This window comes from Lipotes vexillifer, unplaced genomic scaffold, assembly GCF_000442215.2.
Source record: "Lipotes vexillifer unplaced genomic scaffold, Lipotes_vexillifer_v1.1 scaffold640, whole genome shotgun sequence".
NCBI lineage: Eukaryota > Metazoa > Chordata > Mammalia > Artiodactyla > Lipotidae > Lipotes > Lipotes vexillifer.
In genome coordinates this window covers 2,000,542-2,015,996 of record NW_006773138.1, presented here as the reverse complement: position 1 = coordinate 2,015,996, position 15,455 = coordinate 2,000,542, and the positions used below count along the sequence as shown (strand labels likewise).

Genomic DNA, 15,455 nt, shown 5'->3' with positions numbered 1-15,455 from the left:
CCTCTTTCCCTGCACAGCCAAGGCTGTGAGAGCCTCCCTTGTTAAAACAATCCTCAGGGTGGGAGCAGAGAAGAGCTTCTGAGGAAACACTGGGACATGGAGCGGGGGTGGGCCAGCCCCTCTCCTGACTCTGACCACTGGGGTCTCACTCCTCCTGGGGTCTTTCCCTCTGATTCCCGACTGCTACCATGCTGGCCCCTGGTCGAACCTGATGCCAGTGGGAGCACAACCCCCCATCCCTGCTTCCCCTTGGTTTTCCTTAGCACATCTGAGGCCAATCAGCTTTTTCAAAAAGAACTTTGTGAAATATAGCCAAAAAACAGGAAGGAAACCATAACAGAAAATTCCAGACATATCATGCGGTCCAGTTGACAAAGTCCAAGTTTTGTGATCCAGTGGAGCTAATTCATTTCTCCCTCCCCAGAGTTCACACATACACAGTTTCCTCACCCCAAGGGGCTGCAGCCAGCATCCCCCCAATACACCCTGAATCCCTTCCTTCTCTCCATCATCACTGCTCCCCCCTAATCTAAGCCACCTTCCTCTCTCACCTAGGCTGCTATGTGAGCATCCCATGAGGTCTCCCTGTACCCCTTTCTAATCTGTCCTCTGCACAGCAGCCAGAAGGGTCTTTTCTGAACAAAAAACTAATCATGTCATTCAAAAGCTCTTAAAACCCTCCAATAGCTTCTCGTTGCACCTAAAGTAAAATTCAGATTGCCTGCTGTGGGCGCTATGTGATATGACTCTGCCTTATTCTCAACCTCATTTCCTACCTGCACCAACACTTCAACTCATTCCGACTTGTTCCTCCACCCGGAATGTTCTTCCCCCAGATCTTCCCAGGAATGGTTCCTTCTCATCTTGCAGTTTATAACATAAAGTTGCCTCCTTATGAGGCTTTCTCTATGGCTGTTTCTAAAATAGTCTAACCTTGTTAACGCAATCACATTACACTGTTTTATTCCTGTTATAAATTTAACATCTGACATGATCTTGTTCCTACTTATTTATTTTTTATAGTCTGTCTCCCCCTGCTAGGGGGGAGCTCCGTGAGAGCAGAGCTCTTGTCTCTCGCTCACTGCTATGCCCCTAGTGCTCGGAAGAGAATGTGGCGCCCAGCTGTCATGCAGTAAACATTGAGTGAATGAGTTAGTTCCCGCCCCCTCCACCAGAGGCACTTTCATGGAAGGTACACAGACCCTGCACAGTGCACACCTGCTGTGTGTCTTAGGCAACTTTCAGAGGCTCTTTTCTCGTTTTGAAATGGTGGATAATAAATAGTATTTACCTCTAGGGTTGTTGAGAGGATGAAGTGAGAGAATGCATTTCTATATAACATAATGCCCGTACCTAGCAGCCACTCCCTAAATGGTAGTTATGACATTCCTGAGAGGAACCCTTTGGCTGCAAAGCCTCCTGCCTTGCCCCTGCCCTTTCGCCCCCCCACCCCCCAGCCTGTCTCTGCCTTACTTCCTGCTGCATGTCGCTCATCATCTCCACCCCTTGGTTCCTTCAAGGCCAGAATCAAGAGAGAGATTCTAACTCTTCAGACAACACAGTTCCTCATACTCTACCCTGGTTTCTCACCTGTGGGGCTCTGTTCACCCTCTGGACATTTATCAAACACCCCTGTGTGCCAGGCCTCTAGAAGGCCCCTTTTGGAGCTCAGACCAATCCTGTGGACTCGAGCATGTCCCTTAGCACTGATGAATCCTTGTCATCACTTCTGGCCATCTGGGGAAGCAGTGACCCCAGAGAGACTAAGGCCTGCTCCAGGGTTCTCCATGGGGCAGGAGGCTGCCTTGGGAGAAGTGTTTCAGGGGCACTCAGCTGGGGCTGGAAGCATACTTGCCAACTCCAAAGTTTAAACAAAGCTGGCTCCATTTGACTAAGGAAGAGACCATCTCTCCTTCCCCTCTTGGCTCGCATTCATTCACTCATTCGTTCATTCGAATTTCAGCAGGCACTTGTTTGGAGCAAGGCCCTGTGCTCACAATTCAGAGATGAATAGAGTGAGGCTTGGCCCTTGTTCTTGGGAATTCGCGGTTGAACAGAAGAGACAGATGTAATGGTTTGTTACAACACAGGGCAACGCCCTTACAGCAGAGGGAGAGGAAAGTGTGGGACGTCTGTGACAGGCTGACAAACTGCCTGGGAAAATCTCCAGTGGTGGCCTCTCCCTCCAGTTCTGTTTCTGCTCATCTCTGTGAATGCTTCTCTGCCCCTTCTCTCTCGTTTGCTGTATTTGAAAAAGTCCAAGATTTCAGGCCCTTCCTCTGGTACCAATCCCAAGGCTTTGTGTGGGATCAACCACACCTCCCAGAGATTTAGAGAGCAGATCACAAAGCCCTGAGTCCTCTCCGCATCCTGTTGCTAGCTGTGTCCCCATCCCTGTCACCTCCCTTTCTTGTGTCACACTCCTCTCTTAGCCCTGAGGCTCAGGTCCAGAGGTAAAAGAACAAAGCCCTGGAGTTAAAAAAGCACAGTCAAGATCAATGTTAGAATAACCCAGTCTTTTACTTGTATTTCTCAAATACCACAAAGGGACACAAAAGATCTGTGTAAATCCAGGCACACAGTGCCCTCCTCCGTGGTGGGGGGAGGGATACGGATGGGCGAGCCACACAAATGAGCAGGGGAAGGGGAGAGACTGGACACACAGAGTTTATCACTTTTATCCCATCGCAGGCTTAAAACGAGTACAGTGCCTTGCAGTTGGGAGGGGGTTTGGGGAGAGGACGGTGGGAGACAGTGGCTCCTTGGAACTAGGACTGACCCCTGTGTCCCCTTCAGAATGCCCATGTGAGCTGTTACCGCCTCCACTGCCCGCCTGTCCACTGCCCCCAGCCTGTGACCGAGCCACAGCAGTGCTGTCCCCGGTGTATGGGTAAGTAGCCACGCTCCTGCCCTTGTGCCAGCCTCCCGCTTGCCCACTGACCCTTGACCCACTCCTGACACAGGCCTCCAGCTGAAGGAGACCCCTGGAATGAGAGGGGCAGTCTGCAGACACCAGAAGTGTTAAGACACCAAGGCGCTCAGGGGAAGACATCCTCCATGGATCCCCAAGGAGGGCTGGGGTAGCCACAGACTTCTCGTACATAAGTAGATGTGTTGGGCAGAAAGACAGAGAGAATGTGGAAAATAGCTGAAGGAACATGGGCATATGCTTGGCCTGTTGACGACACACATGGTCTCCTATCGCTCTTGGGCTGGCCAGAGCCTGAGTGAGTGGACGTGCCTTGTGTAAGTGCAAGTGAGTGAGCTGGGGCTGGGAGGCCCTGCAGGGTCACCCCAGGATCAGCCCAGGATTACCACCAGGGGCTGGGACTGGCCGAAGGAGCTGGAGTACATGTGCTCTGAGATTCCTCCCAGGGCTGGGGTTTAGGGATGCTGTGTGCCATGATGCTCAATGTCCATGATTTTAAGAATCTGCTGGGAGCCTCTGAGACTCGGATTCTAGGAAGCAGAGGTAAGAGAGAGGAGAGGAGACATGGTCTGAGAAGAAACTGGCAGAACCAAGTGGCAAATGAGGGGCAGCCAGTGGGGAGGCCAACTCAGAAGGCAGGGACACGTTGAGAGGCGCATCCACGCTTAGTAGCATTAAGGTGATGCATACGGCTGATTCACTTTGTTGTACAGCAGGAACTAACACAGCATTGTAAAGCAATTATATTTCAATAAAGATGTTAAAAGAAAAAAGTCCATTGGGTGAGAAAAAGAAAAAGAAGATGATGAAGGGAGGGAGGGCTCCAGATTGTAGCCTCCGCTCCAGACTCTGGAATCATGGCTCTCCTGGGGAGCTGGGGACCTGTATGGAGTATGTATGTAGAGGGGCTCCTTTTCCAAGTGGGACCCCAGTAGGGATCTGACCATGACTCCAACTTGGGTCATAGTTTCCTGATTCTGGGTTCCCTAGGGGAGCAGAGGCTTTGTGCTTCATCCTGCCTAGTGAGGGGGCATCACGCCTCCTCCCCGGCTGAGGCTGACCCCGGGACTCCTGACCACGCCTTGTGGACTGTGCCTTGGCCCAGACCCCTTCTTCGTCACAGGCTCCTCCCTCCCTCTCTCTTTCCCGGCCTTGCCCCTTTCCCTGCCTGGTCTTTGTGTTCTTCAGCTCCTAAGACTCAGCTCACCCATCAGCCCCTTCAGGAAGCCTTCCCTGACCACCCTCCTCGGCTGAGTTAGGGGTGCTTCCTCTGTGCTGCCACAACTTCTGTGCTTCCATCACCCTAGCCCATACCACACCAGTGTCACTGCTTGGGGCCTGTCTCTACCCAGTGGGACTGTCAGTTTCCTGATGGGAGGGGCCGGGTCTTATTCGCACTCCATTCCCAATGTGTGGCATGGCGCCTGGTGCAGAGAAAGTGCTTAGCAAATATGTCTTGAAAGAATGAGCAGGTTGTGACCACCTAGAGGGGTGGGATAGGGAGGGTGGGAGGGAGACGCCAGAGGGAGGAGATATGGGGATATATGTAAACATATAGCTGATTCACTTTGTTATACAGCAGAAGCTAACACACCATTGTAAAGCAATTATACTCCAATAAAGATGTTTAAAAAATAAAATTAAAAAATAAAGAAAATAAAATACCTTAAAAAATACCATGTTTCAAATGTTTACACTGTTAAACATGTAGCAGAAAATCCTTTCTTTGTTGCAGAAGATCCATATTGCTCTTCTGATTGCACCAAAAGTAGGGACCAAATCAAGGATCAAAATTTACTTTTAAGTCTATATTGTTTTGATTTTTTTTTTCATATTTCTCTTTCCTAACAGGAGATTCTTTGTTCTGTTTTTTACAGTAGGTCCTTGTTGGTTATCTATTTTAAATATAGCAGTGTGTACATGTCAATCCCAAACAGGAGATTCTTTTATATGAAATAAGGGAGGTCCAAGAGGGAGGGGATGTACATAACATATAGCTGATTCACTTTGTTATACAGCAGAAGCTAACACACCATTGTAAAGCAATTATACTCCAATAAAGATGTTTAAAAAATAAAATTAAAAAAAAAAAAAAAGAATGAGCAGGTTCCCCTTGGACAGGAGGCTTACCCCTCTACCCAGCAGGGTGAGGGCAGGCTAACTGGCAGGTGACGGGGAGGGGGCTCTGGTGGCCAGGGAATGGCAGGAGCTGACGCCAAGCTTACACAAGTGCAGTCCATATCATACCAGCTGACTCCACTAGGATGAAACTCCATGTGGGACCTTGTCTTGTTCACTGCTGTATCCCCAGCACCTAGAACAGTGCCTGGCACTAGGAGGTGCTCCATGGATGCTTATCGAATGTTGAATGAACTCACACAGGTCCCCACTGAGTGGGGCTCAGTGTACCTGAAGCATCTGGCCTTGCCTTCTTGCTCCAATCAGTGCCAGCTCTAAAACTGAGGGGCTCAAAGGCTATGGGAGGGAGTGACATAGTCAGACATAGGTGTCCCGGGGACCTCTTCGTTCACTGATAGGAGGTCTGGCTGGGAAGGCTGAGGCCAGAGCTTGGTTTAAATGATAGCAAGGGATAGGATACAACAATTTCAGAAAAGTGCCCAAGTTAGTTCTGGCGAAGCTCTTAGACCGTTTTCTCCTTCCTCCTTCCCCTTCCCACCTGCAGAACCTCACACCCCCTCTGGGCTCCGGGCCCCGCCAAGGTCCTGCCAGCACAACGGGACCACATACCAACATGGAGAGATCTTCAGTGCCCACGAGCTGCTCCCTTCCCGCCTGCCCAACCAGTGTGTCCTCTGCAGCTGTACTGTAAGACCTGCTATTTCCCTTTAGCACAGGCCAGTGGTCTGGGCCTGCAGAGCACAGTGGTGTGGACCGGGGGGGTAAGGGGAATTGTTCCTCCTGGTCAAAGGACAGTGAAAGTGAATGGGCTCAGGGGGAAGGGAACATCTGGGACTTGGAATGTCCTGCCTTTCTCTGGGCTTCCGCACCCTCCTAAGCTGCCTGGTCACCTTGCACTGACATTTGCCATTACTGTGTCCCCCTGTAGACTCTGCATTCCTTGAGGGGAGGGGATATATTCAACTCATTTCTATATCCTCCACTATGCCCAGCTCAGGGCCTGGCACACACATGTCTGTAATGATTGTTGAATGAATGAGTGAGTGAATGAGGGAATGAGTAAATGATCAGTTATCAATCCTGGGGCACAGAGACAGAGCCAGACTGCTTGCAGTAAATGCAATTTAATCTGAAGCTGCTTAAACTCCCCTGCTGTGGTCAGAGCTGGACCTAGGGACAGGCAGGGCTGAACCAGCAGTGTTATCAGGGGACAGAAACTGAAGCCAAGCAGGGCCTGAGCTGGAAAGTCTTCCCCTCCTCCTCAGGGGGCGGTTCTAGGCCTGGCCCTGCTGCATGTTTGCAGGTGGCCTTTGGCATGTCACCCTCAGCCTTGGGCTTAGCGCATCTGTGCTTTGGCGGGAGAAACTCCTGCCCTCCTGATTTCCCTACTACCTGACCATCAAACTTCTCTGGGCCTCAGTTCCTCTGAGTGTGTAAGGGAGTCTGACCAGGTGATCTCCAAGGTCCTCTCCATTTAAGATAATAGTCTGATTCAGTGGTGATGAGAGGATAAGAGACTGAGACCCATGTTTCAGCTCCAGCTCTGCCATGGTTCCCTGTGTGACCTTGGGAGAGTCACCTCTCTTGGGCCTGCCTCCCATCTTTCCAGTGAGAGGATCTCACCCCTCCGAGAATCTGAATTTTAAGGTATCTGTGCTGCAGAGCAAACAACTTAATAATAACAAGAGTGACCACTTAGAAATCAACTGAGAGAATGGTTATTTTTGCAGGGCCTGGGCCTCTTGCAGTGAACTAGTACACTGTACCTACTAGGAAATGCCTTATGTTTATATACAGCATCCCAGTGGCCCTATGAGGGGTATATCACTATTCATAGTTTTTAGATAAGAAAACTGAGGCTCAGAGCAGTTAAGCAATTTGCCTAAGGTCACACAGCTAGTTAAGTGGCAAACTCAGAATTCAGACCCAGGGCCACATAATTCCAAACCCACATTCCTTTACCTGCACTGTGTGGCTTCCTGTGAAGGGATGACCACCTAGATTAGGAGGGGCTGTGGGAAGAGACAGAACTGATGGTGGTGGGATGGTGAGAGCATTCTTGTGACCCCTTGTCTCCTTTCCCTGGGTACTTGGGTCTCTCCTTCTTTCTTCTGATCCTTGTTTATATGGGAGTGGTTTGAAGGATCAGAATCCTTACTTCTGAGACTCACTGGAAAAGGAATAGGGAAAGGACTCAAGGTAATATCACTTCCTCCCAGGTACACATTGTGCCTCGCAGTTTAACAAGGGTTTTCATAACCATTCCCTCATTTGATTTCACCACCCAGATGGGAGTGCCCCCACTTCACAGAGGAGGAAACTGAGGCCCAGAGAAGAGAAGTGACTCACCTAAGGTCATCTGGCCTCTGACTCCCAGAAGGCCCTTTCTCCTGCAGTCTTGCCTTTGCAGGCTGCATCCTGAAGTTTGGGAAACCTCGAGTTTCAGTAAGAGCAAGATGAGCCCAAGTAGTCATGTACTCATCCCCTCCTCTATGCTGGGCTCCCTGTTCTAGGCCAGGGGAGAAGGACACTGATAGCAGTAGGAAAAGCCTGAAGACTGGGTTCTAGTCCATTCTGCCCAGTTGTGTCTCTGACTTCAGAGGGTCCAGGCCCCTCCGCAGTCCCTCCCCATCTGTAGGATGGGAGAATCTCACCTCATTGGGTTGCTGTGAAAGCCTAGGGAGAGACTGGGTACAAAAACACTTTAGAAGCTGAAGGGTAACTGTTACCTCAGGGCCTGGGTAAGAGTGGGAGGGGTACAGGGACCCCTCCTCTGAGATGGCTGGGCCGTGCCCAGGACACTCTACTGCTCCCTCCCTCCCCACCTCAGAGGGGACCCCAAGGCCATCTACCCCCCCGGGCAGGGGCTCTCTCAGCCCCAAGGCTGGTCCTCAACAGAGCTCTCAGCTCCTGTTTGCTCTGTCTGTCAGGAGGGCCAGATCTACTGTGGCCTCATGACCTGCCCAGAACCGGGCTGCCCTGCACCCCTCCTGCTGCCCGCCTCCTGCTGCCAGGCCTGCAAAGGTGAGTCTGTCCCTAGATCTGGCAGTGCCCGCCCATCCCACCGCAGGGACCTAGCCATGGACTGTTAGGGGGGAACCTCAGGGGACACCAAGCATGTAGCAAACCATTCTTTCCTCAGGGCGGTGGCTTAGCTGCAGCCTCTAGAAAGCTAAGCCTGTGTCAGAGGCTGATGTGCATTATTTTCTATTGCAATCTCAGGGAGCAGGAAGGAGGGGAAGGGAAAGTGAAGCAGGGTGGGAGGGAAAAACAACACAGGAATGTGTTGGGGAGCTGGCCTTTGCTTGATATCAAGTGTGACCTATTGCTCTAAGTGGCCTTCTGCTCCTCAGAAAAGTCTGGGGGTGATAGAGGAGGAGGTGGAATTTGCCCACCAGCCACCAACTCTCACTGGTCAAAGATTCACCCCAAGGCGGGGTGATTCCCTCACACTCCCCGGTTGTGCTAGGCTGTCCTGGGAGCAGGAGGTGGGAGTGGGGCAGGGTAAGAAGTGGGGGCAGAGACATGGAGGCACGAGGGCACCTGCTGGCAGGGTGAGTCTGAGGGAAGTTGGCTGGAGCCCATGTGAAGGGGCTGTTGCTGCAGTGCCTGCAGTGAGGGGACAAAATCCCTGCAATCAAATGAGGCCAAGAGGATCAGAAGAGGCACAAGAGAGGGGTCTGTACAGGCAGTGACCATGTCTCTTCCTGTCTTCCTCATGGCAGAGCTGGGCACGGGCCTGGGCTCACTGGAGCTCAGGGCACCTGTGTCAAGCAGAATCCAAGCAGCATCTCTGTATAGCACAGAGAGAGGCAACACACTGACGAGTGCAGGGCAAGCAGCTTGGGCAGAATGAAGTGCACAGATGGCTGGACTGTCCCCTGTGGGCAGGACTTGAGGAAGGGAGTGCTGCACTATAGAACGTTTCTCCAGATGTTGGCACTGTGGAAGGGCATGGACCAGGAGCCAGCTGATCCCAGTTTAGTCCTGGTTCTTCCAGCTAATTCCTGCAGATTCCTTCCCCTCTCTGGGCCTCAGCTGTGCTGTGTGTGCACCGAGAAATTGGCCTTGGTGATTTCTAATGCACAGGCTGATTCCAACGTTCTGGATCTGTGAACCCAGAATGCTTAGTGGTAGACACTCTGTATGTGAGGCAGGGGTGAAGGGGAGAGAATCCCACTCAGGGATCTAGGAAGCTGCAGGACTCCAGAGGGTTTTGTGTGCTGGTGCCCCAGGATGTAGGGGATGGAGGAGTCCTAGGCTGTTCAGCTGAAGGGGCAGAGGGGCTAGAGGGCAACCACGGGAGGGTATAGTGTAGACCAAGTCTGGTGACTTCATGCGTGGCTGGACAGAGAGGCTGCCCAGGGGACTGCAGCTAAGCAGGCTGGGATTCAGAGCCCTTGGGCCATCTGTGACGACACTGGACAAGATGCTCTGGCCCAGCCAGGCGGTTCAGTCTTAAGTGACCAAGAGGCCAGTGTGGGGAAACTGAGGCAGTGGCCCAGTTGTAGGGACTTCATCAACCCAAGGGTGAGGTGACGCTGTAATGAGAAGTAGGAATAAGGCCCCACTGGGGCAAAGGGACCTACTGGTGTGGGGGGCTGCAGAAGTGGCAACAGGCCTTGGAGGGGCAGAGCCTAGAGGTGGTGGCCTGCAGGGCTCTGGCCCCAAGGCTGAGGAAGCAGAGGCTGACCCGACTCCCTTTGGGGTTTCAGATGGGTCAAGTGAGAAGTCAGCTGAAGAGGATGCCACGCAGTCACACCGTGGGGTGGTGAGTGCACAGCTTTAGGGACAGGGTGGGGAGAGGAGGGGAGGGTGCTGGTATCCAGGGCCTAGGTCTCCTTGCTCTGGAGCAGGCAATACCAGTTGTTGCCCTCGTTTCTCATTTGTCCCCTGGGTCAGCTCCATTAGCTGCCACCAGGTTCCAGGCCCTCTCCTTAGACTTCCATCCTGGCTCCCACCGTGGGCTGGTGAGTCAGGAGAGGTCTGGGAAAAAACACCACGCAGGGCAGGAGCAGGCCCCAAGCTTCCCAATTTCCCTCCTGGAAAATTCGGACACTGTTCCATCCAGAGCCTGTGTCTGTCCTTATTCAGGCCGCCTCTGAGCAGCATGTCCCCCAGGGGAGTGGCCTCTGACTTGGGCCAGCCTTCCCCATCTAGCTCCTGAGGTATCAGTTCTTCGTCTGGGGCTACCTCACTGTTGCTGGCTCCATCCTGACCCCTCTTGATCTTGGTCTAGAGTTAAGATGAGCTAACCTGCCCAGTGCTCTCTGGTCAGAGAGGAAAGAGGTGGGAGAATGGGCCCACACACTGACTCACGTCCCTGTCTGCACCTGTGCTATGTCTATGATGTGAATAGCTCCACCTGCTCTTTCATCCTGGGTCACGTGGACTCTGGGGGAACTTGAAGGTGGGGGGGGTCCCCTTCCCAGAGACTCCCGGGGGTCTGAACGAATGAGCTCTTCCTTCCTCCCTGCCAGCTCACCCCCACATCCCAGGCTGGGCTTTGTCTAGTGGGTGCTGGGCCACGGGACCTGACTATGTCATCCCCCTTCCTCCCCATCCTTTCCCCAGGGGGCAGCTAAGTGAAACCCACCAGATTTAGTTCCAGGCCCCGAGCAGCTACTTACTGACTTGCTGGATGCCGTGGGCAAGTCACCAGTTAGGGGGCTGGGCTCTTCAATTCCTTTCTGCCTCTATTCTGCTTGACAAGCATTTCCTGGGTACCTCCTGTGTGCCTCGGCCTGTGCTGGGGCCTGGGACACAGTTTCCACTCTAGGAGCTCTTGTGGGCTCAGTCCAGCCATCAGAGGACTGACTCAGAGACTGTATAGTCAGAAAGGGGCTGCAGAAGAAGGCATGTGAGTGACTCAGGGTCAGTGACGGGGTGGTAAGCTCTGCCCCTTGCCCCCAGCCCACTTGCTCCTCTCCCACGGCCTGGAGCTCCCAACCCCCAATCTCTGGACTGGGGAGCCCCTGCCCTGTTAGGCTGCCTTCACACACACACCCCTTGTTCTCACTGCCAGCTCTCCCAAGACCTGATCTGGAGGGGTGGGGTCTCAGGATGTTGGATTCCAGGGACTTAGGAAAGGAGGCTCCCAAGACCCATCATCTCCGGACAGGGCCTGCTCTCAGCCCTCCTGCCTGTGGGATTCCGGGGCCTGGTGGGATCTTCAGAGGCCCATCCCCTGTCCCATCACCTAAATCTTCTTGGACAAAGAAGAATTTCCTGACTCTCATCCTCACTACATTCTCACCTTCCATTTCTTACATATTAAGTTCTCCAGGTCCCTGATCACTTATGTCTCCCAAATCAAGACCTCAGCACCCTTGCCCATCTCAGCCCCAAGGCTCTGGCTCTGCCAGCCTGAGAAGGCCTCAGTGGAGGATGGATTTCCAAACCACTATCCTCTGAGAGTTTTCAAAGGCCCATTGCCTAGGAACATCTTCGACCCCATCCAGATCTTCTTTCTACCCAGAGCCTATGCCCTATCTTCCCTGGGCCATCAGGCTCAGTCACTAGAGTCATCCTCAGGCCTCTTACCGCAGCCTCTGTCTGGCTGCTCCTGCACTGGCAGTGGCCTGTTGGTGATCTGCATCCTTCCTGCCCTTTGCAGAGACATTCCCAGGATCCGTGTTCAGGGGACGGTGGGAGAAAGAGAGACCTGAGCACCCCAAGCCCCACTGGCCCCAGTGCCCCCCTGGGCTTCCTCCCTCACCAGTTCCGACCGAAGGAGGCAGGCAGCACGACAGTCAAGATTGTTCTGAAGGAGAAACATAAGAAAGGTGGGAACTGGAGCCTCTGCCGCCCCCTGAGGTGGGAAAGGGGGGCCCTGACCACTCCCACTTCCCATCCCTGCACCTCCACTGAGTGGTTCCCCAATCTCAACTTGGCCATGAGCTTGTAGACCCCTAGAACGTCGGGTCTAAACCCCCATTTGACAGATGAGGACACTGAGGTTCAGAGTATTGAGTTAGAGATAGAACCAGTCCCGGAACCAGGACTACGGGCCATACAACAATATTTTTTTTAGCATCTGCCACGTCTTTGCTGGGAATTGAGGGACACAGAACAGAGAGATGAAAATGGTCCCTGTCCTCCAGGAGCTCATAGACTAGTAGGGCAGACAGACATGTACATTAATTATTATAAGATAAGGAAGTGGTGAGGGAAAGTTTTTGATGAAGGAAGGAGGACGCAGAGCTGGGTGCAGGAGGATGGTTGGGATGGATCAGGAAAGGAGGCTAAGGGGACAATTGTGGCAGCAGAGGGGGAGGAAAGAGGCCTCACTGCAGGGCACCCTGATTGGTGGAGTGGGAGGGGCTGCAGAGGCATCCGTCCAGCCCCTCACTGTACAGATGGGACACTGAGGCCGAGACAGGAGAAGGGACCTGACAGAGCTCACATGGCCAGGTAGTGACAGCACTTGATCACAGGTCTCTTACTGTCAGGCCATCCCTCCCCATGCCCCACTGGAGGTGCCTGTGAAGTGCAGGGGAGGACTCTCCATCTTTGGCAAGAACTTACTGGTCCATCCCAGCCCTGAGTACTGAAATGGGTGATGTCAGGGACAGAGGACTGGTTTACTCCCTGGCCTCCACTTTGCAGGCAGTGTGGCTGGGCCAGACTGGTGGAGCAGGGGCGCCCCAAGGACCTACTCCCAGCCGTTATTGGACTCTGACCCAAGTCCGAGGCACTGACCCTCCTCCCTTCCTGCCCTCCCAGCCTGTGTGCATGGCGGGAAGACGTACTCCCATGGGGAGGTGTGGCACCCAGCCTTCCGCTCCTTTGGACCCCTGCCCTGCATCCTGTGCACCTGTCAGGACGGCCGCCAGGACTGCCAGCGGGTGACCTGCCCCACTGAGTACCCCTGCCGTCAGCCCAAGAAAGTGGCTGGGAAGTGCTGCAAGATTTGTCCAGGTACAAAGAGAGCCTGAGGGCAGGGAGGGCACTGGCCAGAGTGAGCCATGGGTCTCTCTCCCCAGAGCACAGACACTTGGAACATCTCTGACATGGATGGGGCATGGCCTCAGAGCCAAGGGATGTAGGGGTTATTACATGCACAGAATGTTAGAAGCACAGCAGTGAAAAATGCCTAACTCATAAAATATTAGACTTATGGAACCATCTACTGTTACAGATTCAGAGACTTTCAGACATACATAGAATCAAATAATGTCCTGGACTCTGTGAAATCATAAAATCTTAGGCTATTAGGACTTTTAAGAGGAATGGCCAACATTTATTGAGCACTTATCATGTGCCGGGTAGGTATTTTGGCTGAATTCATGTAATCCTCACCAAAACGGACAAGGCAGGCATCTTTATCTCCATTTTACAGAATGAGAAGATAAATACCTTGTCCCAGGTCCCAAAGCTGTAAGTAACAGAGCTGGGATATGAACCCTGTAGGTCTTATCCTCTTTTTATTTACTTATTTATTTATTTTGGCTGCACAGCGTGACTTGCAGGATCTTAGTTCCCTGACCAGGGATCGGATCCCAGGCCCACAGCAGTGAAAGCGCGGAATCCTAACCACTGGACCGCCAGGGAATTCCCACAAAGACAATGCTCTTGACCACTGCTGTCTTCCTTCAATCCTCATCAACATATGGGAAAACTGAGACCCAGAGAAGGGAAGGGAACTTCCTAAATCACACCGCAAAAGAGCAGTGGAGCTGGAATGGGAACTCCTTCTAGAACCTGTCCCGTATCACACTCATCGTCATCATTACTGCCATTGTCACCTCAATCCCTCCCAAACCTTTCATTCTACGTGTGTTCAGTGTGAGCCTGTGCTGGGTGGTATGAGTCACTCAAAAGACTTGGAGAACATGATTCCTGCCCTTCACCCTGTGGGTTTATTTTAGAGAGAAAACATACCCAAGTGAAACAATTACAAGGCAATGCAAGGCAGTGTGGGATTAAGGGCCTGAGGGAGAGGCATAAGCAAGAAGGGCTTTACAAGCTATGGGTGGGAGGAAATGGTACGCTGAGCTGTTCCAGGTGGGCTGCCTGGAAGAGGTGGAAGGTGAGCTGGGCCCTGAAGGGTGAGAAGTTTTCTGACATGCTAATCAATGGGAGGTGAATGGGGGAGTGGGCCCTTCTCTTCCCCAGAGACCTCCTTCTCTTCCCAGGGGCACCAGAACTTTCCCAAGGGCCCTATTGACCCTGAGGGGGATGTCAGACCAGTGGCCCCTCTTCCTGGGCTACCAGGGGTGGGGAGACAGAGTGTTCACGAGCTCCTTGTCTCTCCCAGAGGACAAGGCAGACCCTGGCCACAGTGAGATCAGTGCCACCAAGTGTCCGAAGGCGCCGGTCCGGGTCCTTGTCCACACGTCAGTATCCCCAAGCCCGGACAACCTGCGTCGCCTGGCCCTCGAGCGTGAGGCTTCTGAACAGGTGGAGATCTACCTCTGGAAGCTGGTAAAAGGTGAGCAGTGGCCCACTCCCACTCTGGCCTGTCCCCCTTCCTTTGCTCCAGACCCGCCAAGGGTGGTAAGGGAGTTTTGTTGATCAAGTGCTTCTGGCCCAGGAAGACCTGCCTTGGGCCACCTTCCAGCTTTGATTCCCAGATTCCGAGATAGAGGGAGACTGATTCTATCTGGCAATTCTGATAAGCTCACCCACTCTGAAACACCAGGGCCTTGAAGTGCTCCCTCTCCTGGGGGAAAGGGGTTTTTACACTTTGTGAGGAGCCAGGACAGAGTAATGCCTACCCTGATAAAACAAAGAGCTGTCTATTGGTAGAATTTCAGCAGACTGGGAGGAGAGATCTTTTCAGGCAGGAGGGCCCTCACAGCACCCTCAAATCCTCAAGGCTAGTTTCATTCCGCCTTTTCTATAAGGTGGATTCTATCCCTACAAGGTAAGTCGACATCAGAATATGTTTCTCATTCTGTAGAAACTCACCCTGTTCAGCAGGCTGCTCCTATCACCAACTGAAGGTCAAGAGTTTTCATTGATAGGGAATTGCCGAGAGTTCAGTTTTGGGGCTCTTCTTGTAAAACATAAATCCCCTGGATACAGTAAAACAAATTAAAACCTTTAAGTGGGAATTAGCTGTAAGGTCAATTTATTGATGTGTTTGGCTGGCAGTGGGGAGGTGGGGGAGATGGGGGGGTGAAAGAGGGGATGATAATAAGAATGATGACAATGATAATAACAACCAATGTGTGAAGCACTTTGGAGTTTACAAAGTGCTTTCACGTTCATTATCTCATTTGATCCTCAACGATCCTGAGAGTTAGGTATTATTATCCCCATTTTACAGATGAGGAAACTGAGGCTCAGAGAGGTGAAGTACCTGGCCCAAGGCCACACAGCCAGTAAGTGGAGGACGGGAGCTAGAGCCCAGGTCTTGTGACGTCAGATGCGGCTCTTTCCC

The 15,455-nt window shown here is 52.5% G+C and overlaps 1 protein-coding gene across 2 annotated transcripts in view; it reads left to right on the top strand.

Annotated features, from left to right (window-relative positions):
- CHRDL2 (chordin like 2) overlaps positions 1–15,455 on the top strand; it is a 32,454-nt gene that overhangs the window by 12,518 nt on the left and 4,481 nt on the right. The window contains exons 3-10 of one of the 2 annotated variants that reach the window (XM_007448099.1): positions 2,797–2,890; positions 5,613–5,755; positions 7,999–8,092; positions 9,784–9,839; positions 11,685–11,853; positions 12,794–12,988; positions 14,328–14,501; positions 15,342–15,396. In XM_007448099.1, coding sequence (XP_007448161.1) covers positions 2,797–2,890; positions 5,613–5,755; positions 7,999–8,092; positions 9,784–9,839; positions 11,685–11,853; positions 12,794–12,988; positions 14,328–14,501; positions 15,342–15,396 — 980 coding nt within the window. The remainder of the gene's footprint in view (positions 1–2,796; positions 2,891–5,612; positions 5,756–7,998; positions 8,093–9,783; positions 9,840–11,684; positions 11,854–12,793; positions 12,989–14,327; positions 14,502–15,341; positions 15,397–15,455) is intronic. The other variant, XM_007448100.1, reaches the window with a different exon arrangement.